The sequence below is a fragment of the Poecilia reticulata genome, chromosome 21, assembly GCF_904066995.2.
Source record: "Poecilia reticulata chromosome 21, P_reticulata-male-v2, whole genome shotgun sequence".
NCBI lineage: Eukaryota > Metazoa > Chordata > Actinopteri > Cyprinodontiformes > Poeciliidae > Poecilia > Poecilia reticulata.
Genome location: NC_088850.1, coordinates 18718486 through 18743210, shown reverse-complemented (window position 1 = coordinate 18743210; position 24725 = coordinate 18718486). Strand labels below are relative to the sequence as shown.

At 42.4% G+C, this 24725-nt stretch overlaps 1 protein-coding gene across 2 annotated transcripts; it reads left to right on the top strand.

Annotated features, from left to right (window-relative positions):
* The first annotated feature begins 13258 nt into the window (after positions 1–13258).
* Positions 13259–23550, top strand: LOC103457823 (cholesterol 24-hydroxylase-like). 2 transcript variants are annotated; one of them, XM_081602856.1, is made up of 16 exons: positions 13259–13402; positions 18356–18577; positions 18674–18751; positions 18909–18990; positions 19130–19203; positions 19326–19412; positions 20409–20547; positions 20632–20742; positions 20811–20973; positions 21119–21184; positions 21444–21516; positions 21600–21684; positions 21777–21887; positions 22180–22268; positions 22404–22470; positions 22563–23550. In XM_081602856.1, the coding sequence occupies exons 2-16, from the start codon at positions 18429–18431 to the stop codon at positions 22710–22712; spliced, it is 1524 nt and encodes a 507-aa protein (XP_081458982.1). In that variant the 5' UTR covers positions 13259–13402; positions 18356–18428; the 3' UTR covers positions 22713–23550. The 2 variants fall into 2 exon arrangements, with proteins under 2 accessions (XP_081458982.1, XP_008396460.1); XM_008398238.3 differs by lacking the exon at positions 13259–13402 and having other exon boundaries at positions 18009–18577.
* The last annotated feature ends 1175 nt before the right edge of the window (positions 23551–24725 follow it).

The following is a 24725-nucleotide window of genomic DNA, read 5'->3' as shown; positions in this document are numbered from 1 at the left end:
AATATGTCAAGGTCACATGAGAGGAACGTGAGAGACGTAAACCGTCCACAAAGATTGAGGCATATGCCATCACATCTCCAGACTACGAGGTCAGCTATACACAAGGCACCACATTCCTGAGGAGGAGCAGCCAGCTTCATCTGAAGTGCTCAGATATATTCAAGCATGAGAGAGGAAAGTGACGACTACACAGAGAAGTCCAGCATCTTACAGAGTAATCCAGCATCTCATGGACAACACTCAAATCCTCAGTCACAGTCCAAGCGCAGAGAAGAGGATACATCTACTGCCCCAGCATCTACAAGTAAGCCGACGCCATTTAGGGGCACACAGCCCACGTCAGGCAGTAAATGCCCCATCGGTGATTAATGATGTTCCTCTACTTCCACAAAGCCACCGACGTGACTCATTGAGGATCTTGGACCGCTGTTTGCAGAGGTAGGATTAATCAGCAAAGATGACATTTCTCCAGTAACAACACGAAGCTCATCTCCTTCTCCCAAGTCAAGCCTATGGATTTTGATATTGATGACCGACCGGAACCAGAGTCATCACATCAAAGAGAGTGTAATCACACCATAAAGCTTGTGTAAATCATGTGTATAGCAAAAGGCCACATTTTAAAGCAGCATCCAACTCCGATGTCAAGTATGATCCAACTATGAGGATGACTACGACTGCTATAATGAGCCCTATCCCATGGTGATGGATTTCACCGTTGTTATGGTGTCTCTCCATTCAAGTCAATCATCCAGACCACGGTGATGCATATGGCCCTAAGAAGCCAACCGACCAAGTAGTCCAAGCGCTCGCCATGACAGCCTCTACTATAGACCTGAGGGGGGACAATCTTCTGATTACAGGGATCACCATGAGAATTACTATTCACCACGCTATGGATGTGACAGACAGAGAAGTCGGGGAGGCAGATACTCATCTGACTGCCAAACATTCCCCCACGGAGATCCTTCCTATGGTAAACCTTCGTGCTAGAGTTCTACCATGGTCCCAACCGACTATCCCTTACTTCAAGTCCGAAGACCCACGTGAGTTTGCCAGGTTGAAAACTAGCCCTCGACACTTACTCCCATATGATGCTCCAGAGCACTTTAGTTTCAAATACTCACAGATCATCTCAAATGCGAAGGCGCTACTTATAGCCGACTCATACAGTAACAGTCCTCTCCCATTTACAGACACTTTAAGGCGCTCACTGAGATGTATGGTCAACCGCAGCAGCTGGCGTAAAGAGGATTTCTGATCTGATGGATGGAACCTAATATCCGACCTGGGGACATTAAAGCATTTAAGTCCTTTGCCCTTCAAGTTTCGCGCCTTAGTAGGAATGCTGCAGCAACTTGGGTGTCAAGGATGGACAGAACTGAGATGTGCATCACATGTTTCTCGTCTCCTAGTGAAGTTGCCACATGACCTTAAGAGCACACTTTCATAGATTTGTGAATTCTGTTCATAATCCAGTTCCAACTCTGCTTGATCTGGCCGACTGGCTTGAGTACGAAGTACGAGTTCAAGTTTGTGGCGATCAATACAGCAGTACTTTCACCGGAGAGGACAAGCTCCGCCAAAGCGACGTCCTGACTACAAATCACAAAGTCTACAGCGATTCTACTGGTAGTCAGTCTCCTCAGTCAAAGATGAAATCAGATAAGACTCCAGCTGTGAGAGAGATCTCTCAGGACAAGCCAAAGAAATACTGTCCTTTCTGCGATACAGGCTTCATTATTTGACCAATGCAACAATTTCAAATCCTGTCAGTAGAGCAGAGGACAGAGTGGATTAAATCAAATGTCGATGCTGGCGCTGTGGTCGGGAACATCAGGCCGCCAGGTGCAATCTCAAAGCCAAGTGCAAACAGTGTGAGAGGAAGCATCTGGACGTCCTGCCGATGTTATACCAGCCAAATGAGCATAGCACATGGCGAACATCAAGCACTCATCAGCAATGCCTAGTGAGTTCCGTTTCAGAGACGCTGTACATTGATCGGCCAGCTAGGAGTAACCAAGTATTACTGAAGCTGTGTCGTGTCATCGTCCAGAGCGGTCCGAAGGTACTGGAGACCTATGCAATACTGGATGATGGGTCAGAGCGCACAATACTCCTACATGATGCTGCTCTTAGCCTGGGTCTTCAAGGGAAGCCTGAAGACCTCACGCTCCGTACCGTCAGGCAAGAAGTCTGCCCATTCCGGTGCCACTGTTCCTTTTCAGTTGCTCCTGCTTCACAGCCTAACAAGTCATACCAGGTCAACAAGCATTCACAGCCAAACAGTTAAACTTAGCCTGCCATACCTACCCAGTTGAAGCTCTGCAGAAAAATATCGCCATCTCAGAGACATTCCACTGTCATCCATTAAAGGTGCCCATCCACTTCTGCTGATTGGGTCAGATTACCCACATCTGGTTACGCCAGTGGAACCAGTACGTCTCGGTCCACCAGGTGGACCTGCAGCAGTTCATACTAGGCTAGGTTGGACTCTACAAGGCCCCACAAGTTTGTTAAGCCATCAACTGTCTCCACAGCAGTGCCTCTTCACTAAGTGCAATCCACCGGAAACAGAGCTTCTAAGTCATGTGGAAATGTTGTGGCAGCTAGATACGCTGCCCTACAGGAGCGAACGGTTGATCACTCGGTCAAGAGAAGATTTGGAGGCAGTCCGCATACTGGAAGATAAGACCACCAGAGTAATGGTCGATGGTGTGAACAGGTATGCAACGCCGATGTTATGGAAACGGAACCTACCACCCCTCCATGCACCTAAAGAGGCAGTCTTGCCACAACTGCGTGGGACAGAAAAACGGCTAATAAAGGACCCGGAGAAAGCTAACATTTACGCCAAAGAAATCCACAAGCTCATTGATGCCGGTTACGTCAAAGCCATATCCCCAACCAAGGCAAAGGAGAACAACCATTCATGGTTCATTCCACACCACATTGTTCAACACAATGGAAAGTATCGAATAGTCTTCAATTGCTCCTTCATCTTTAATGAGCAGAGCATCAATGATCATCTTCTTCCTGGCCCTACACTTGGAGCCAGTCTTCTGGAGTCCTCCTTAGGTTCCGAGAACACCCTGTAGCGATCAGCAGTGATGTGAAGGGAATGTTTCATCAGGTGCGCCTGTTGGATGAAGATAAACCCTTCCTTCGTTTCCTGTGGAGAGATGTTAAAGTGGACCAGGAACCCACTATCTATGAGTGGCAAGTGCTCCCCTTTGGGACAACATGCAGTCCATGTTGTGCTACCTTTGCACTACAAAATCATGTCCAAAAAACACACTGCACCAGAAGAGGATGCCCGCCAATCAGTAGAACATTGTTTCTATGTTGATAACTGTCTGCAGAGTCTTCAGTCAGAGAACCAGGCCAAACAGTTGGTGAATCGTCTGCACACACTGCTACTGGAAGGTGGATTCGAGCTCAGAGAATGGGCTAGCAATGTTCCTGCTGTCATCAAACATCTACCCAAAGAATCAAGATCAGAGAGCAGCACCCTTTGGTTCACACAACAAACAGCTAATCCTCAAGAACGCACACTTGGACTGTTGTGGCAGTGTAAATCAGACACACTCTGTTATAAGCAGCACAATCGTGACTGTCTTGAACCAACTATGCGCAACATTTACCGTCTTCTTGCCCAACAATATGATCCTCTGGGATACATTATTCCATATACGACCAGAGCTAAGATCATTGTACAGCGCCTTTGGGACAAGAAGAGAGGTTGGGATGATCCCAATCTCCCTGAAGATCTGCTCCAAGCTTGGAAGACATGGGAAAAAGAGCTTCCACAGTTGTCTCAGATTGCCTTACCCAGATGCTACACTGACCATAACACAGATTGTAATACCACTAGTCAGACCATCCATGTGTTTTGCGACGCATCTGAACGTGCTTATGGGTCAGTGGCGTATCTGCGCAGTGACAACGGGGATGGAAAAGTACAAATTGCATTCTTAGCTGCTAGATCCAGAGTTCACCCAAGAAGCAGCTATCGATACCTCGACTCGAGTTATGTGGCGCTTTAACTGGAGCACAGTTAGCTTCGGTGCTGCTGAAAGAACTCACCACAAAAATCAAATGTGGTATACTGGACTGATTCCACCACAGTACTCAACTGGCTCAAATCCAATTCCTGCAGATATAAAGTATTTGTAGGCACAAGGGTTGCAGAGATTCAGGAATTGTCTGATGTCAGATCCTGGCGTTACATCGATTCTGCTCCAACCCAGCAGACGATATCACCAGAGGGAAAACCTTAGCCAACTGACTGGAAAAGTCGCTGGAATCATGGACCATCCTTCCCCTGCAGGCATCTGACCAGTGGCCTGAATCACCAACTGACCACCTTAACGAGGAAACAGAGGAGCTGAGGAGCCCAGTATTCTGTGGTCTAATCAGCTCACCACAACTAACTCTTCCTGACATTCAGCAGTTTAATACCTTTCAAGAGCTACTAGAAGCAACAGCAAAAGCACTTGACGGGGCGGCCATTAACAAATCTCCCACTGCTGATGACTATCACAACGCTGAGTTAGCCCTTTTCAGACAGGTTCAGATGGATAACTTCCCAGAAGAGATGATGTTACTTAAATCGGGAAAGGCTCTTCCATCTACCAGTAGAGTGCTCACACTCGCCCCTGAATATGATCAGATTTCAGGTCTAATCCGTGTTGGAGGGAGGCTTCGCCGATGTGAAGGCCTAGGCTCAGATGTGCTCCATCCCATTCTACTTTCATCCTCCCACCCTGTCTCCAAACTACTGATCCAGCATTATGACAAACAACTGAATCATCCTGGAGCAGAGCGTGTTTTTGCTGAGCTGCGAAGAAAATACTGGCTACTTAGAGGGAGAGAAGCTATCAGGAAGCACCAGCATAACTGTGTGGACTGCAGGAAATGGCGAGGCAGCCCTCAAGTCCCAAGGATGGCAGATCTGCCACCCTCCAGTTTGAGGCTTTCCGACCGCCTTTCTATTCTACAGGGGGACTGCTTTGGTCCAATGATAGTAAAAGTGGGACGACGCAACGAAAAGAGGTGGGGTATCCTGTATAAGTGCCTTACCACCCGAGCTGTCCATCTAGATCTTCTCCCTAATATGGACACCGATTCATTCCTCATGTCACTCCGACGTTTTATAGTTCGAAGAGGAACACCCCATGAGATCCTATCGGACCAAGGAACTAATTTCAAAGGAGGGGATAAAGAACTTAAAGAAGCTTTCAGTGCCCTGGAACAATCAGTGAAGGACCAACTCGCCGCTCAACAGATTCATTTCCGTTTTAATCCTCCAAATGCTCCACATTTTGGTGGATCTTGGGAGCGAGAAGTTAGATCAGTAAAGAGCGCCCTCCGGATAGCTCTTGGAGTTCAGGCAGTACCGGAGGAGGTGTTGAAAACAGTCCTCATTGAAATAGAGGGTATCCTCAACTCTAGGCCCTTGGGCTACGTTTCTTCTGATCTGGCTGATCCAGACCAGTCACGCCCAACTGTTTGTTGATGGGGCGACCAGACTCCTCCCTTCCACAAGTGGTCTATCCTGAGTCTTCACTTTTAAGTCGAAAGGTGGCGACATTCTCAGGTTTTAACAGATCATTTCTGGAAGCATTACATTCGCCATTTCCTTCCAACATTACAAGCCAGACAGAAATGGCAAACAGAAAAGGATGGCATCACGGTGGGCACTATAGTGCTCATTGTTGACTAGCAGATACCAAGAGCCCGCTGGCAAGTAGGGAAAGTGACAAGCGTCATGCCTGGAGCAGATGGACGCGTGACGACAGCTATGGTTCAAGTTAAAGGCAGGACCTACACTCGGCCAGTTGTTCGCCTCATAAAGCTACCAGCCTTACCTCAGGATGGACAAGACACTTAGTGGTCAATTTGCATTTCAAATTTGGGGCGGCTGTACAAAAGATTGTTAATTATTTGTTCCAGCCCTTTAGTTTGATTTTCTTTATTTAGGTGTTTCATATGTAGTGCCTTTTTCCTCCACTGGGTGGCTTCTTCTTCATACTTCACTTATGGACCTGAGCATTCGGTGGGGCGGCTCTCAAGGCAGTTTTGTTATTACCTCTTTACATCGTGTGCGTCCATTGAATGAAATCCACACACCACACACACACACACATACTCACAGCTACATACATATGCATACACTCAATACACACACAATCTCATTTACAAGCGCCCCCCATTGAATCCTGCCTGTTATGTATATGGATGAAGCTGGAAGTATATTAAAGTCAAGTTAAACCTAATTCTGGAATCGGACGTTCTCTCCTTCCAACAACTCACCTCAACATATATAATAGCTGTCCTAACCCGACGCCTGGAGTGATTGCTTATCCACAATAAAACCAGTTTCAATCTTCAATACAGTTCGTGTGTCCAAGGCAGGAGCAGCACGAACCGATTCCAGTCACGAACATCCCGATTCCAGAGGATAATCCAGTAAAAACCCCAACATAGCGGGAATTTAGAATAACCAAACACGGATAACAATGTAGAAGCAATAGTGATAATTTGTGGAGTCATTTTAAGAGATAAAAGACGTAACGAAAAGAAAAGGCGGTGGATAAAAGACAACGGGAGCAGCCGCTCTATTTGCTGCACTATTATTTGGAGGTGAATATGTTTTTTTCATAGTTAACATTTTTAACTGAATAAACATAATAATGACCTTTAGATTTAATAATAAACATTTCCACATATCATCTCCGATATCCACCGGACTCAGTTGCGCAGTATGTCAGCTGTTTGGGATTCCCTTCTGTTCTTACGTCACCGCGCTTTTTGATTGGCGATGAGGAGGTTCCTCCACCTTTTCCTCAGTGTTAGTATTTATTTAAATGTTTTCATATAATATATTTAGAATTTCACTTTTTCATTGGTGGTTTTTCTTTGGTGGTGGTTATTGCATTAGGTTGTTCACTAATTTGGGTGCACACATTTAGTAAACACCTTATGTTTATTTAAGATCGTTACTAATTTTTTTGCTGTTTAAGGACTGGCTGGCAGAAGGGGTTGGCTGAAAAGAAAACCAGGAAGTGGAACAATCCATCAGGCTGCTGGAAGCAGGGGACTTGATGTGAAACAATCTGCCTCTCTCCACTAATAGCATAATTGCTAAAACCTTTTTGGTATTAGGTTATTTTGGTTTTTATAGTTGTGATAAAGTTAAAATGTTTTACTTTGAATTAGTCATTTATGTTTATACATTATTTGTCTTTGTCTCCTTCCCTACCCCTCCTCGTTTGTGTAGGCTAGCCTGTTTGTAGAAATTCCCCTGTATGTTCATTGTTAGGTCAGTCTTTGGTTTGTTACCTTGAGTTATGTTGCCTTAGTTGATTTCTTTTGGGCCCATTTTGTTATATATTTTTTATTTTGTTGAACCTTTTTGTTAAGATTTTTGGAAAAAATAAATAGAACATATTTTTTTATATATGCCTTTGTCCTTTTGTTTTACTGGTCGGACCGTCACAGGCGACCTGTCACATTCAGCAGGTCGTATTCTCGTTCCCAGACAGGAAAAAGCTCCAAAACTCCAAGACAACCCAAATTGGGTATATTCAGGATTTAGCGGGAACACCAACCCCCATCCCGGGAGAGAGGAGACTTGTGGTGCGAGATGCTCTGGAGAGTTTTGGAGACGGGAAGAGACCGGAGAGCAGCGACGCTTTGGATTTTACTAGGAGTGTTTCGGATGAGTTTTTTAGACGATAAGTGTGTTAGTTGGAATTCGTGAGTGTGTGTGCAGTGTTTGTAGCAGTTTTGTTGGTCTGTGTGTCAAAATAAGCCATCGCTACATGGCTGCAGACCCAGCTCTGATGCACGGAAGAGGAGCAGACAGCCCTCACCCCTGTATACCAGTAAAATGGTCCCACAAGGCATCAAATACAGAACACACACACAACAGGCTTCTAGTGGCTTTGATGTACCAGTGATGTCACTCATGCTCTATGACATCACTAATGACTCCTTTTAATGCCAACTCATTTGCTGTACATGTCAGAAGAAGAACACTGCAGACGAGATGGACAGAACACGGGAGCAAGAAAACGAGGAGCTTAAACAGACAGTCGAAGCCCTCCGGCGAAAAGTCGAGAGCTTAAACTCTCGCCCTTGCAGGCCTAGTCGCCTGCAAGCACAATATAACCTCCTGGAAAGCAAGTACAGCGCTATCCAGGAGCAGCTGGTGTCAGTTTCTGCACAGCTGGACCAGAGAGAGCAAAAATGTCAGGATCACCGGACGGAGCTAGAAACATCCGAGGAGAAGATAGACCATCAGGCTAGAGAGATGGACGATCTTTGGGGAGAGCTGGACAATCTGCGCGGCCTGCAGCGGACCAATCAAAGAAGAATCAAGATCCTGATGAAGCAGAAAGCAGAGGCGATGGACGAAGTTGTTCTGCTTCGACAAGGGCAGGCAGAAGAGAAGAAGCAGAAGCCAACATCAGCTGTGAGAGAAGTCGCTGCACGGACAGGCACAGTTTTAAAGACCATGTACCAGTCGGGAACATTGAGATATTTTGTCCCGTTATGGATATTCTAGTTCCACTGGGTTGGTCTTTAAAACTGGTGCTTTCTCTACGAGGGGGTACCCAAAAGTTTCCAGAATGACGCTGCTGCACGCGCAGTTTTTGTAGTACACGATTCTGCCACTAGTTATTTGTTCAACCACGCCTTCTCAATCAGTGTACCAAGCGGTGTTGATGTCGAAGGTTTCGTTTACCCGCAGTGAACTTTCTTGGAAGAGCTGTTTTGTCCAGCCGTCGTTTTTCTTCATGGAGAAGTTTTATGAGCAGCGCGCGGCTGAAGTTTTGCTTCCTGCTCGGGGAAAAAAGCATCGGAAACCGTTCAAATGTTGAAGACCTTTTACAAGGATGACGCTGTGTGTCAAGCTCAAGTTTACTCGTGGTTCGCACTGCTTTAAAAATGGTAAAATGTCAATTGATCAACTGCTTTTTTCCGGCTTCACAGCACAGCTGTGAAGTTTTGCTTCATGCTCCGGAAAAAAAGCAGTTGGTCATCAATTGACATTTCACCATTTTTAAAGCGGGTGAATCACGAGTAAACTTGAGCTTGACACATAGCGTCATCCTTGTAAAAGGTCTTGAACATTTGAACGGTTTCCGATGCTTTTATCCCCGAGCAGGAAGCAAAGCTTCAGCCACGCGCTGCTCATAGAACTTCTCCATGAAGAAAAACGACGGCTTGTTAAAACAGCTCTTCCAAGAAAGTTCACTGCAGGTAGACGAAACCTTCCACATCAACACCGCTTGGCACACTGATTGAGAAGGCGTGGTTGAACAAATAACTAGCGGACTACAAAAACTGCGCGTGCAGCAGCGTCATTCTGGAAACTTTTGGGTACCCCCTTGTAAATGCTGGCTTCTCGAGTCGCTGCTGGCTTCTCGAGTCGCTGCAGTCTGCCCGACTCGCTGGTGGCCGTCCTCGACTCGCTGCTGGCTTCCCGAATCGCTGCAGGCTGCCTCACTCGCTGGTGGCTCTCCTCGACTCGCTGGTGGCTCTCCTCGACTCGCTGGTGGCTCTCCTCGACTCGCTGGTGGCCGTCCTCGACTCGCTGGTGGCCGTCCTCGACTCGCTGGTGGCTCTCCTGGACTCGCTGGTGGCTCTCCTCGACTCGCTGGTGGCCTCCTCGACTCGCTGGTGGTCTCCTCGACTCGCTGGTGGCCGTCCTCGACTCGCTGGTGCCGTCCTCGACTCGCTGGTGGCTCTCCTCGACTCGCTGGTGGCTCTCCTCGACTCGCTGGTGGCCGTCCTCGACTCGCTGGTGGCCGTCCTCGACTCGCTGGTGGCTCTCCTCGACTCGCTGGTGGCTCTCCTCGACTCGCTGGTGGCTCTCCTCGACTCGATGGTGCCTCGACTCGCTGGTGGCCGTCCTCGACTCGCTGGTGGCCTCCTCGACTCGCTGGTGGCCTCCTCGACTCGCTGGTGGCCGTCCTCGACTCGCTGGTGGCCGTCTCCTCGACTCGCTGGTGGCCGTCCTCGACTCGCTGGTGGCCGTCCTCGACTCGCTGGTGGCCGTCCTCGACTCGCTGGTGGCTCTCCTCGACTCGCTGGTGGCCGTCCTCGACTCGCTGGTGGCCGTCCTCGACTCGCTGGTGGCTCTCCTCGACTCGCTGGTGGCCGTCCTCGACTCGCTGGTGGCCGTCCTCGACTCGCTGGTGGCTCTCCTCGACTCGCTGGTGGCCGTCCTCGACTCTCTGGTGGTTTTCGACTCTCTGGTGGCTCTCCTCGACTCGCTGGGGGCTCTCCTCGACTCGCTGGTGGCCTCCTCGACTCGCTGGTGGCCTCCTCGACTCGCTGGTGGTGTTCGACTCGCTGGTGGTCTCGACTCGCTGGTGGCTCTCCTCGCCTCGCTGGTGGCTCTCCTCGACTCTCTGGTGGCTCTTCTCGACTCTCTGGTGTCTGTCCTCGACTCTGGTGGCTCTTATCGGCTCTGTGGTGGCTCTTCTCGACTCTCTGGTGGTTTTCGACTCTCTGGTGGCTCTCCTCGACTCTCTGGTGGCTCTCCTCGACTCGCTGGGGGCTCTCCTCGACTCTCTGGTGGCTCTTCTCAACTCTCTGGTGTCTGTCCTCGACTCTGGTGGCTCTTATCGGCTCTGTGGTGGCTCTTCTCGACTCTGGTGGTTTTCGACTCTCTGGTGGCTCTTCGACTCGCTGGTGGTTTTGACTCTCTGGTGGCTCTTCGACTCTGGTGGTTTTGACTCTCTGGTGGCTCTTTCGACTCTGGTGGTTTTCGACTCTCTGGTGGCTCTTCGACTCTGGTGGTTTTCGACTCTCTGGTGGCTCTTTTCGACTCTTGGTGGTTTCGACTCTCTGGTGGCTCTTTCGACTCTGGTGGTTTTGACTCTCTGGTGGCTCTTCGACTCTGGTGGTTTCGACTCTCTGGTGGCTCTTTTCGACTTTGGTGGTTTTCGACTCTCTGGTGGCTCTTTTCAACTCTGGTGGTTTTTGACTCTCTGGTGGCTCTTCTCGACTCTGGTGGTTTTCGACTCTCTGGTGGCTCTTTTCGACTCTGGTGGTTTTCGACTCTCTGGTGGCTCTTTTCGACTCTGGTGGTTTTTGACTCTCTGGTGGCTCTTTTCGACTCTAGTTTTCGACTCTGGTGACTCTTCTCGACTCTCTGGTGACTCTTCTCGACTCTCTGGTGACTCTCCTCGACTTACCTGACTAAAGTCTTGATCTACTTTAGCATAAATTCATCATTTGTGTTTTAAGAAGGGATGAAAGTTATCGATTGAGTTAATCTAAAGTTGATTGATTGATAGGCCCGTCACAATAAATCAGTTCATTATATAATAAATTTAAAAAAAAACAATATTTTCAGTTTGCATTATCGTTTTTCCAAAAACTGGATAATTCTTCAGTTAGATGTTTAAGACAATTTTGTTTCCAGAGATTTCATAATTCATTTTATTCGCTTTATGTATACCATTTAAAATGTTTTCCACTTCCAGCGTTTAAAGTTTATTGATCTTTGAGAATGTTCTTGTATTATGCCAACACCATTATATTAATTAAAAATGGTTTCAAAACAATATCATCGTTAATCGCAGTACCTTCTGGGACAATTTATCGTTCAGCAAAATTTATCATGAAGGGCTAAATTTTTCATAAAACAATAAATTTAACAAAATAAATTACCATTTTGTCTCATCTGTTAAATACAGGCTAAATGAACAGAAATGTCTTTATTTTTCTCATGATAGGTCCATGGACACATACTCCCGTCGATTTTACTGCAAGACTCCGCCTCCCCCAGTCTCACTTTCTTTTTTATTTTTTTATTGATTTTTATAACTTTGTATAAAACATCAACAGAAGTAAACAAAACCCACCCTAAATCAACAAGGAGCACTGCAGTATTCGCATAAAAACATACATGTAGCCTACATACACAAAGTACAGACAGACATTCCCGGGCCTGGTTCCAAGTAGTCAAACTGTTGGACAGCCAAGTGAGTAATACATAAGACTGAGATTCCAGATCCAACCATAAAGAGTTCCCTCTATTCATAAACCAATTTGATATGATTTTAAGTTGTGCTGACCAATAATAAAATTGCAGGGATGGTAATGATAGCCCTCCAAGATGTTTTGGTTTAGTTAATATAGAAAACTTGACTCTTGCTGTTTATTGTCCCAGATAAAGCGAGATAAATAAGAATTTAGTGATTTGAAGTGTGCAGAGGATAAGTAGCAGGAAAGATTTTGCTATGAATAGTTGAGTCGCGAAGGATGTTCATTTTTATAGTGTTAATTCTCCCTAAGAAAGAGGTTGGTAGGGAAGCCCAGTTTATTAAATAATTTTTATCTTCTGAATTAAAGGTGAATAATTAGTTTCAAAGAGATAATTGAGATCAGGTGTAACAAAAATACCCAGATATTTGAAGCTTCTCATAGACATTTGAAAGGGAGATTGCATCAACCTTTCTGGGGGGATGCTGAAAGCGGTGGCGACAGACTTTCCTAAGTTGATTTTGTATCCTGACAAATCACTGAATGTAGCCATAGACTCCAGGATAGCTGGAATTGATTTCTCAGGATTGCACATATACAAAAGCACATCATCTGCGAATAATGAAATCACATGGTTTCTACTGCCTATATTAATTCCAGATACATCTGGATTAGTCCTGGTGATCTTAGCCAGAGCTTCAATAAACAATGTAAACAATAAGGGCAAAAGAGGGAACCCCTGCCTGCAACCGCTATGATTCTTGAAGGGCTCAGACATCAAACCATTTGTGTTAACTGAGGCTGTTGGGTCTGAGTAAAAACTTTTAACCAGATTAATGAAATTTAGGCCCAGACCAAATTTATATAACACCTGAAAAAGAAACGGCCATTCAACGCGGTCGAAAGCCTTCCCGGCATTGAGGGAAACAATTACTGTTGGCTCTTTGTGAGTATTAAGGTACTGAACAACATTAAGAACGCGTCGTATATTGTCTGCGCCATATCTCATCTTTATAAACCCCGCCTGATCTGGGTTTTTTATTTTAGGGAGGATGTTTTCCAATCTCCGGGCTAATACTTTTGCCACAATTTTATAATCGACATTAAGTAAACTAATAGGTCTAAAGGAGGAACAACGCGGGGGACTTTTACCCGCGTTGGGGGGATGCCATTTCTCAAAATGTCATCAACAGCGGGCATGAATATTGGTTGAATCTCAGGCCAAAATGACTTAAAAAATTCCAACGGAAACCCAACGGAATTCCAACGGAAAATGTCCTGCCAAACAGGACATTTTCTGTTTGGCATAGATTTAATTTCAGCCCAAACTTCCTCCGGAGTGATAGCAGCATCTAAGAAGGCACGATCCTCTCCTTTTACTCCACTACATTTTACAGTAAGTATCTGTACATTCTACTTCAATACATTTCTACAAAACTGTCGCGTTACTCGTTACATCCAAGTCGCGTTGCTCTTTTTTTCCGTTAAAATGTGAAGTTCAGGGATTTAAGGTGGCGCCGTAAAATCCGATCAATAACGTGACTCACGTGTCTGTTGTCACCCATCGCCTCCACCTTTACTCGCACGCGAAGCTCCAAGACATGCGCAGTGGTTTCCTCTGAGCGGGAGGAGATGTCCTTCTAATGTCAGTAATATAATAGCGCTGCATGAATTGGTATGGCGACAAGTAAAATAAGCAGCGCTTCGCTTTCACAAATGGTGGGGACTTCGTCCAACTTTTAGCGTCACTTGGAAGGAAAGCTTAAAGAAAGGTGAGCTCTGTGGACGTGTTGCTAGCAAAGCTAGCTGTACAGAGACACATGTTGCATCTGCGATGAAAAAAAGTTGTCATGCTCTGAATATTGTGTGGAGGTGTTGACTGAGGTGTCGCACATATGGGACAACGCTGGTACCAAAGTGCAATTAGTGATTGCATTCAGGAATGATCCCATTCTTCTGGAAGGATCTTACTGATTAAATTTATTTCAGCTCTAAGTATTAATATCTTGTTTTTTTATGGGATGTGGATCTTTAGATCAATTTGAGAAGCAATTTTATAGGTAAAGTTATTTTTTTGTGTATGGGGTGCTGGTCTTGGGTTGGTGGTCTTGACTACAACACTGCTACTGACTCCTTGGTTGCCTGTCCTCTCCCACCCACCTTCTTTCCATCCCCTTTCTGTTGTTGTTTCTTTAAAAAATAAATGCCACTAGTGGCAAAAAAAGTGAAGTTCATTGTTAGGACAGGAGACCGGATGTTTTTATCCCTGAAATTATGATGCATAGAATCACATATCCAAGTGTAAACTATGTTACAGAGAATAAATACAATAAAAACATGCTTTATCTATGGCATTGTTCATTAAAATGGCACATTTCTAATGTATTCAAATTAAATATGATTGGTACACTTAATGATATTAGTGATTAGGTAATCCATTCAGCAAGTACTTTTACTTTTAATACTTAAGTATTTTTAAAAGCCAGTACTTTTACTTAAGTACAAATGTTAATGTGGTACTTTTACTTTTACTTGAGTAAATTTTTTGAGTACTTTCTCCACCACTGGTTGTATGTAATGTCCTTGTTCTGCTTTCTTATCATATTAATTAAGCGACTACTATCTTGATTTTTCAATAAATGGGAAAGAATGCGACTGGACTTATTAGTATTTCTGTTTTGCTTAAAGCAGTGTTTTCTGAACTTGACAAGTGTAGTCTATATTAAGCTCAGACTTAACAGCCATTCGTCCCTTTAAATTGGAGAGTGTTGGTGACTGTGTATTTGCTCCAGTCGGATCAACTCCCTTTCAAGGCCGGTTCTCCTCTCTACTAGAGCTGCTTTTTGGTGAGAACTATAAGATGACCGCGCAAAGTAGCTTTTGCTGCATCCCAGATTACAGCAGAAGATACAGGAGAGTTTTTGTTGTCGAGCCAGAACTGCAATAGGTTACTCCGGACAAAGTTGCAAAAGGATTTATTATCTAAAAAGGATGTATTGAATTTCCAGGTGTAAGTTCTAAGGATACGAAAAATGGATCGACATCTAAAACTACTGGTGCATGGTCCGACAAACATATGGGGTCTATGCTACAGCTTCGAACAGAATGTAAAAGCAACCTCGGGATAAAAAACAATCCAATCTGGCATAAATATTATGGGGATGTGAATAAAATGTATAGTCCCTTGCTTTAGGATTTAAATGTCGCCAAATATCTATCAAACCAGTGTCCATGCATACATTTTTTAGGACAGCTGAAGCTTTTGGGTTCGGCAGTTTTTCAGAAGAGGACCTGTCCAGAGATGCGTTCACTGCACAATTAAAGTCACCAGCCATAACTATTTATTGAATTTATTGTCGCTAGCCAGGGTGGCAACAGGGGTGGCAAGGCTCTCATTTGGGGTGGCAACTGCCACCCCATGCCATCCCAGTAGATCCGCCCCTGGTAAACACTATGCTTTTAACTCAGTTACATAACAAATAACCAGTGGTGGAAAGTAACGAAGTACCAGTACTTCGTTACTGTACTTAAGTACAATTTTCGTGTATCTGTACTTTACTTAAGTAGATTTAATAATGGGTACTTTCTACTTTTACTCCACTACATTTTACAGTATCTGTACTTTCTACTTCACTACATTTCTACAAAACTGTCGTGTTATTTGTTACATCCAAGTCTCATTGTGTTTTTTTTTTTTTTTTTTTTTTGTTAAAATGTGAAGTTCAAGGACTTAAGGTGGCGCCGTACAATCCAAGCAATAACGTGACTTGCGTGTCTGTTGTCACCCATCGCCTCCCCGTTTATTCGCACGCGGAGCTCCAGACATGCACAGTGGTTTCCTCTGAGTGGGAGAAGATGTCTGTCTAATTGTCAGTAATATAATAGCGCTGCATAAATCATAAGATATGGCGACATATAAAATCAGCAGCACTTCGCTTTCACAGACGGTGGGGACTTTGTCCAACTTTTAGCGTCACTTGGAAGGAAAGCTTAAAAAAAGGTAAGCTCCAGGGACGTGATGTTAGCAAAGCTAGCCGTACAGAGACACATATGTTGCATCTGCGATGAAAAAAAGTTGTCACTCATGCCCTGAATTATTGTGTGGAGATGTTGACTGAGGTGTCGCATATATGGGACAACGCTCTGACCAAAGTCTGCTATATAGTAATATGACATTCAGGAACGATCCGATTCTTCTGGACGGATTTTGGCTAAGTCATATAGGACTGAAGCCTCACTGAGAACCGTTCTTTGTTCTTGTAATGCTCTGCGTACAGTGCAGTAGCTATTTTATTTCATTAAAAAATATTTATATTTATTTAATTGGCGAATAAATAAAACAAGAACGTAAGAATACAGAGCATGCTTTTTGTTTTCGTCACCTGTCATGGTGGCAGACGTAGCAGGAGAGAGGATGAGAACAGTCACGGTGCTCCTTCTGCTTGGTTACTTCTTCCTTATTGTGCCTTGGACAGTGTTCATAGTTGAGCGTTGTTTACCGTTAATTGCTATGTTTAATGGTGCAGACAGTTGTGGTTTCTGACATTGGCAATATGGGCAACCGCCCAGGGCGTTATTTTTTTAGGGATGGCAGGAGACCTCTGTGTATTGTGGCACAGAGATGAAAGCAAAACAGAATGAACAAGAGTTTGAATTGATGCTGGCTACATTTATTTCAGCTCTAAGTATTTAATGTTTAGGTGTTTTTATGGGAAAGTGGATCTTTCAGATCAATTTGAGAAGCAATTTTGATAGGTGCACTTAATTTTATTGTGTCATGTAGCGCAGGGTGCTGGTTTTGATTTGGTCTTGGGTTTGGTGGTCTAGACTACAACTCTGCTACGTGGCTCCTTGGTTCCATGTCCTCCCCTGCCAGTTGGATTTCTTTCAAAATAAATGTGTGGCAAAAGTGAAGTTCATGCTGTTAGGACAGGAGGCGAGATGTTTCCATCCCTGAAATTATGATGCATAGAATCACATATCTCAGTCTAAAATTATGTTACAGAGTAAACACAAGAAAAACATGCTTTATCTGTGGCATTGTTCATTAAAATGGCACATTTCTGATGTTTTAAAATTAAATATGATTGGTACACTTAATGATATTAGTGATTAGGTAATGCATTCAGCAAGTATTTTTACTTTTAATACTTAAGTATTTTTAAAAGCAGGTACTTTTTTACGTTTACTTAAGTAAAATGTTAATGTGGTACTTTTACTTTTACTTGAGTACATTTTTGTCTGTGTATTTGTACTTTTACTTAAGTAAATTTTTTGAGTACTTTCTCCACCACTGGTGTATACACAGGGGCGCTGTAATCTTGTTTACAGAATGAAGTAAGCATTTATTTGACTTAATCATGGGAAACCATACTGTTTTTAAAGCAAAGGTACGGTCCAAAGTATACATAAGCACATTTTGGTCATAAAGATACTGAAACGCAAGAAAGCGCACAGGGAATAACTTTCTAGCAAAAGGTAAGTTAATGTTGGAAATGCAAATAAAGGATCAACTGTAGGTTGTTTTCTTCTTATTTTTATGTTTATTTTATCTTAGCTAACTTTGAATAAGAAGGCTCAAAGTTTGCTAAAACTTTTTTATTATTATTATTTTTGACAAAAAATAATTATAAAAAAGCTCCTAAATCTAAAGTTTATCAATACAGAAACAAAAGGGTTTGTCTGAATAACATCAGTACACAGTTTATAAATAATCTAGAAATTCTTCTATTCTGAGAATTTCTAAGGAACCTTTTTTTAAATGATGGTGCAAATATAGATTCTTCATAAATCAAGAAAATTTTGGACAACCCTGAGCGTCCTCGAGATGGGAAGTTAAAACATAACGTCCTCAGTCAGAGGCTTCTTTATAATCCACACTGCAACAGGAGGTCCCTCCTGCCCCAAGCTGTCAGTCTCAACAACTCATTGTTTTTTGTGACCAATAAGGAATTTTTAAACTGAATTGAATAAAATTAACGTCTACTAGAAGGATCGTACTTGGGCAACTTAAAATTTGCTCCAATTGTACTTGTTGATGAACTGAACAGTGGAACATCATGGCATTGTATCTATTGATTAAACGTGGGTCATTTATGATGCATTTTTGCAAAAGAAGGATCAAGTTCAAATTTAATGAGTGGCAAATTTAGGAGGCAAGTGTGCTGTTAGAACAAGGCTATGGAAAATTCCCAAATATTGCCTCTCCCACTACATTTTCAACTAGTAAGCTGAACAAAGAGAGGAAATTCCACTTCATATCTGATTACTGAAATGATTCGCTCTCTACAGCACCACCTACCTGACATGAAATGCAACATGAACTTTGATTACACTAATTCTGTTCCAGAGTTCAGGGGGAGTGACTTGGATTGGATCATTATTTACTGTCCGTGAACAAGCTCTCAGCTCAGTTTGGGAAAATGGCGGTTTTCCACCTCCTTTTGGGTTTGCTTGGCAAAGCCCTCATCCTGCTATGCTGTCTGCTCTTCGTCGCCTTTCTGGGTTACTGCCTGTACCTCAGGCACATTCACATGAAATACGATCACATACCAGGGCCACCGAGGAACAGGTAAAGCCAAGCGGGTTTGTGTTTGCTACCGGTCTCTGCGAAACATTTATTCTGACTTCTTCTTTTTCCTTCTTCCTTTTTCCTTTCTCTGCACAGCTTCTTCCTTGGCCACTCGCCAACCCTCTTGAGGATTATGAAAAAAGATGGACTAGTTCATGACAAGTTCCTGGAATGGTAAGCACAGGAAGTTCACACAGAGCTCTAGTCCATTGAGCTTTCCAGGAAATTTCTGCTTCACTAAAATACAATCTCTAATCAGTTTACAGTATAAAGGATTCTGGTTGCATGTGTGTTTTCTTCAAAAAAATAATAATTTACATGTCATTTTCAGGTCTGAGACTTACGGACATGTTTACAGGTTAAATTTTCTCCATTACGTTACTGTGTGCGTGACCTGTCCAGAAGCAACAAAGGTGAATATGGGTGTGTGTGTGTGTGTTGCAAGAGAAACGGTGTGAGAGTTCAGGAACAATGACAGCACGTCTCTGCAAGTGTGAAACCAGAAGTACGGAAATCTGTATTTATCCTGTATTTCATTGGTTCTTGTTTCAGGAAATCCTGATGTCCCCAAAGTACCCCAAGGACAAATTTGTCTACAAAAGGCTCTTTTATCTATTTGGTCAAAGGTTGTTCTTACATTCATTGAACATAAAAAAAAATAACTTTCTCTTTAGGTGCTGTTATCCATTTAGTTTGTGAACCAGAAGTTGAAAGCATTACATTGAAGCTAATCCTTTGGTTTTTACAGGCTTTTTGGCAATGGCCTGATAACAGCTCGGGATCATGACATGTGGTACAAACAGCGCCGGATCATGGACCCTGCCTTTAGCAGCTTGTGAGTCATTCAGCCTCTGTTAATTATTTGATCTTCGAATAATTGTTGTCAGGCATAAGAAAACAAAAATTTTTTGGGGGATAAACCTAAATCAATCTCCCTTTTGCCACCACCATGTTTCACATTTCTCCAGATGTTTGTCCTATCCGACTTCTCGTGGCTCTTTTTCAACAGTGGCTTTATTTAAAGGGGGGAACTATGTAAATTCAACATATGTTATTTACTTTATATCACTTTATCATGTTATCCTATCATCAAAAACATATTTTTAGTGTTGGTCTGATTCTTTCATGCATGCCTAAGAAATTCTTGAGTCTCCCTTGGCAACCATTCGGCGGTGAATAACACTCGCTCCCACAAAGCTCAGCCCATTTCCGCTAAGCTCCTCCTGGGAGCTGCGGTCTCCAGCTGAACTTCCGCCCTACAGAGCTTCTCCTCCAGACTAGCTAGAAGCAATTAGCAAACACCTGTTGGAACTGCTAGTCTGCTGAGTTCATCATGCGAACTACTTCTCAGTCCAGAATGGTTGTAAACAACATAATGAGAAGCATTGTGCTGAAGGCGGGGTGTCGGAAAGAACAGCAGCTTCTTAAAGAGACAGAAGTCAATTTTAAGTCACCTAGTCAAACTTATTTTACGTTGTATTTCACACATACAGAATTTTACAGCTGTAAAACGGCACTATGTACCTAGAAAATACATCATTCTGCCTCTTAGGCTACTCTCTCATGAAGGACAGATTTGTAGAGGGAATCAGTATCCAGATTCATCATTGGCCTCTTGGCTGCTTCTCTGATTAAAACGCCTGAAAGTTTGTTTCTTCTTTTCATTTCTTACTGTTATCCACAGCTCTGTCTTTGTCTATCACATTTAACCCCAATAAATTCAACAATTCATTGGTGAGAAGTTGGGGCGGGGGGAAATGTAAGCAGTGTGAATACTTTTGCAAGGTTTCTTCTGTGCGTGACATTTCTTGGTTTGCATCTTTTCTTCGAGGTACTTGAGAGGCCTAATGGGGACTTTCAACGAGAGAGCGCAGAAACTGATGGATAAGCTCTCAGAATTAGCTGATGGCAACAAAGAGGCCAACATGCTGCAACTTGTCAATTGCGTCACGCTCGATGTCATCGCTAAGGTAACATTTGACAAAAATCCTGCCGTGGAGTCTGACCGTCTGGCTTAATGAGAAAAATGTGTTTCTTTCCTTGTCAAACCTCAGGTCGCTTTTGGGATGGAATTAGACCTCCTGAAGAATACTTCACCATTCCCCAAGGCCATCGAGACTTGCCTAAAAGGGATGGTGCACTACGTTAGAGATGTCATGTTTGAGGTAACAGTTCAGTTGAAGATGAGCTCTTCAACGATCGAGGGCACTGTAACTGGAGTTTTTTCTTCCAGTACAACCCCAGGAACAGAACGTTTGTTAACGAAGTGAGGGATGCCTGTCGCCTGCTGCGTACAACAGGAGCTCAGGTGATCCGAAAGAGAAAGCTCGCCATGCAAAACGGGGAGGATGTTCCGAAGGACATCCTCACGCAGATCATCAAGACTGCAGCCACAGGTGGGAATGAAAAGATGGCCGATAAGAATAGCTGTTGCTCTAACACAACATTAATCATTGGGTCATTTTACACAGCTTAGCATGTGGGCTACTTCCCACATTATCCAAGATGTTAGCTGACTTGTCAATTTTCTCCCTGTTCCAGAGGAAACCATGACAGAAGAAGATGAGGAGTTCATGTTGGACAACTTTGTGACATTTTTCATTGCTGGTGAGGAGTTTTGGTTCTTTGCCATGGTGATTTTTTTTACTGTTTGATTAAATATAAACTTAGATTTGATATAGACTGATCCTGCTCTAAGCTAACTTAGCAATTCACGTTAGGATTATGGGTTTGAGTCACCACACCGGGATAGGCTATGATCACCAAAAGTGGGTTAAAGTGAATAACTACGTTACATTAAGAGTAGGTTTTTGACTAATTGAGTTTTGGATAATTGTAATGTGATTCTAAAATAGCCTCTTTCTAGGTCAAGAAACAACAGCCAATCAACTTGCATTTTGCATCATGGAACTTGGAAGACATCCTGACATCCTGGAGAAGTAAGAACCAAAAATTAGCTCTGTCATTGCTTGTTAGTGCAGTTAGTGAGCCATGATGTTTATGGCGTGATTATACTTTACAGAGCAAAGAAAGAAGTGGATGATGTCATTGGGATGAAACAAGAAATAAGCAATGATGACCTTGGGAAGCTGATCTATCTCTCACAGGTAACTTTTAGTTGCTACTTCTATCTCTTTATACACATTTATATGAAATTTCTGTCTTTATTGACGTGTTTGTTTTTGTAATTGTTGCTCAGGTGCTGAAAGAGACTCTGAGGATCTACCCGACTGCACCAGGAACGTCCCGTGACATAGAGGAAAACATGACTATTGATGGTATCCGCATACCTGCCGGAGTCAACTGTATGGTGAGTCCTTTGCTGTTGAATGTCCCTCATTAGAACAAAAATATGAATCATTGTAAAACTAAAGACACAATAAAATCACAACAGGCAATGACATTGAGTTTGTGGTTCCACTTAAACTTATGACTTTGCACATAATGACTTGAATTCATGGATCTACTGTCTGCTTTATAGTCCCTTCCAATGGTCACTTGAACTTCTTCACACTTTCTCACATAACAACCACAAGCTCCAATGTACTTATTTGGGATTTAAAGTAAAATCTCTTTCATTATTCTGGCACTGTCATACTCAGTTTAGCTCCTTTACCACTGGGAGAATGGAGAAGTTCTTCAAGGACCCTATGAAATTTGATCCCGACAGATTTCATGCAGATGCTCCAAAGTAAGTAATACACAATCATTGCATCATGACAGGTTTTTTTTAATTTTTTTTATTTTTTTATTCGGTGTGACTTTTGCACATCTTAGTTGTGCCAGAAATAAGAAGCAAATATTCTTTCTTATCTTGTTTTATAAGGCCCTATTACTGCTACTATCCCTTTGCTCTGGGTCCACGGTCATGCCTGGGTCTGAACTTTGCTCAGGTGAGTCAGACAGAGTCAAGATATTGTGCTTCCCAAAAATACAAATGGTACATATTAAGTTAATGAAAAAAAAAATACTTATGTGTTTTCAGATGGAGGCTAAAGTGGTGATGGCAAAGCTGCTCCAGAGGTTCGATTTCGACCTGACCCCAGGACAGACCTTTGAAGTCCAGGACACTGGAACCCTGAGGCCAAAGGGCGGAGTGATCTGCACCGTCAAACACAGGAAATATAAAAACTGAGCGATGTTAAAGTTTTACAATAGAAATCACAGCAGTCCATGGGATAAAAGATGCTCATAATGAACAACAAATTTCTTTGCGTATTTAAATTTGTTTGTGCATGCATTAATCTTTCAGCTTGGTTATTTTTTGCCGATTTAAATATCTAGAAAAGTTTATTTTGGTAGAATGTGTTGGTTATCAGTTCACTGTAATTTGACTTCCTGACAACGCACACATGGGGGCGCTGTTAGCTCTTTAAAAAAAAAAAAAAAAAAAGTGAAAGCTGAACAGCGTCTGTTAAACCCACACAAAACTGAAACTCCACTTCAGAACTGTTTAAAAGAGATCTTCCCTTTCAACAAATTTCATAGGCTGTAGTTGTTTAGCAGTGATAACATGTGATTGTTACCCTGTCACTTTCTCATTTAAGTAATGAAGACTTTGTGTCTAGATGTTCACAAATGGATGAAACCAAAGATTCAATCAATTTGTCACTCCTTTTCCTGATACAATGCAATTTTTTACTCAATTTCATGGTTATAGATAATGTGATTTTACTTATACTCACATTTGTATCATGTGAAAGCCAAGTTACAAACACATCCCGCACATTTTTTTAGTAAATTTTTTAAGTAATTAATTTTACCATTTCTTAAAATGCTTGAATGGAAACAAACAAACACTGGATTTTTTTTTCTAAGACATCTTCCCGCTAATATGGATGTTAGACATACAAAGTCTCTCCTTTTGCCTATTTTTTCTTTGCTCTTTTCTGTGTATTGGTCTTTGTTAATATTTGACTTGATATGTTTTGCTTTTGCTTTCTTGAATTTACAATAAACAAATATATAATTTTTGTTTTGGTGGAATTTTCAAGTCAATTAGCTCAGCAAACAGAAGCTTGTACATTTTCTGCACTTCATACTTTAAAATAGACACCCTTATATAAAATGTTCATAGGTTGCTATTAAGAAACAATTCTGAAACAGTGATTGTACATATATTTGACAAAATAACAAAACGGTAGCAATAACGAATATTTATGCTTTGAATCATTCTGGTAGGACATGACGGTCAGACACAACGTAAGCAAAAAAAACTTTAGGCATAATGTTTTTGGACAGAATTGAATTCGCAGACAACAAAACAGAGGACATGTTTGGCATAAAAACAGATTAAACATTCCAGGAGAAGAACCTTATTCCAACTGTGAATAATGGAGGTGGAAGTGTCATGGTTTGAGGATGTTTTGTTGACAGTGGGACCTGGCTAGTTCACCATCATTGAATTCACCATGATTTCTTCTGGGCTGTATGGGTAAGAAACCCCTCAAACATCTCAAAACTGGTCAAATTTCCTCAGACTTATGTCAAAGACTAATGGATTGCTACAGGACACATCTTACTAAAGTTTATTTTAGCCAGAGGAAGTATCGTAGTAGCCACTAGCTAACTTACCGTTACCTAACATTTTCATTAGAGTTATAATACTGAGGGAAATGGCTTCAATCTGGGTTGTTGTTGTGTTTTTTTTTCATGACATTTAGGCCATAAATAAACTATGAATAGACATGAACCTGTTATCATTTATTATAAGAAGAAAAGAACATATTATTAAATGGAGTGTATTGATTCTTTTTTTGACATGACTGAATGTTTCAGATCATCAAACAAATCTAATAATCTAAAATTCCGTTTTAATAATTTTAAAACGCTATTTTAAAAGTATTTCAGATAGTGGAAATGCATTAAGAACATGGTTCATTACGATTAGGACTTGTATAATTAATCTTTTTTAGTTTTTTATAAACAAAATTAATTTATTACTATAAATATAATTGTATATCTATATACAATTATAAAAGCAATGTCTATAAATCATATACAATTTACATAATTGTATATAAATTATATATATATATATATATATTTATACAATACAATTGCCTGTATATAAGTTTATATACAGTTGTATTATTGTAATTTAGGCTGCCATGGCTGTATTATATATACCACAAAAACATGCACTGCC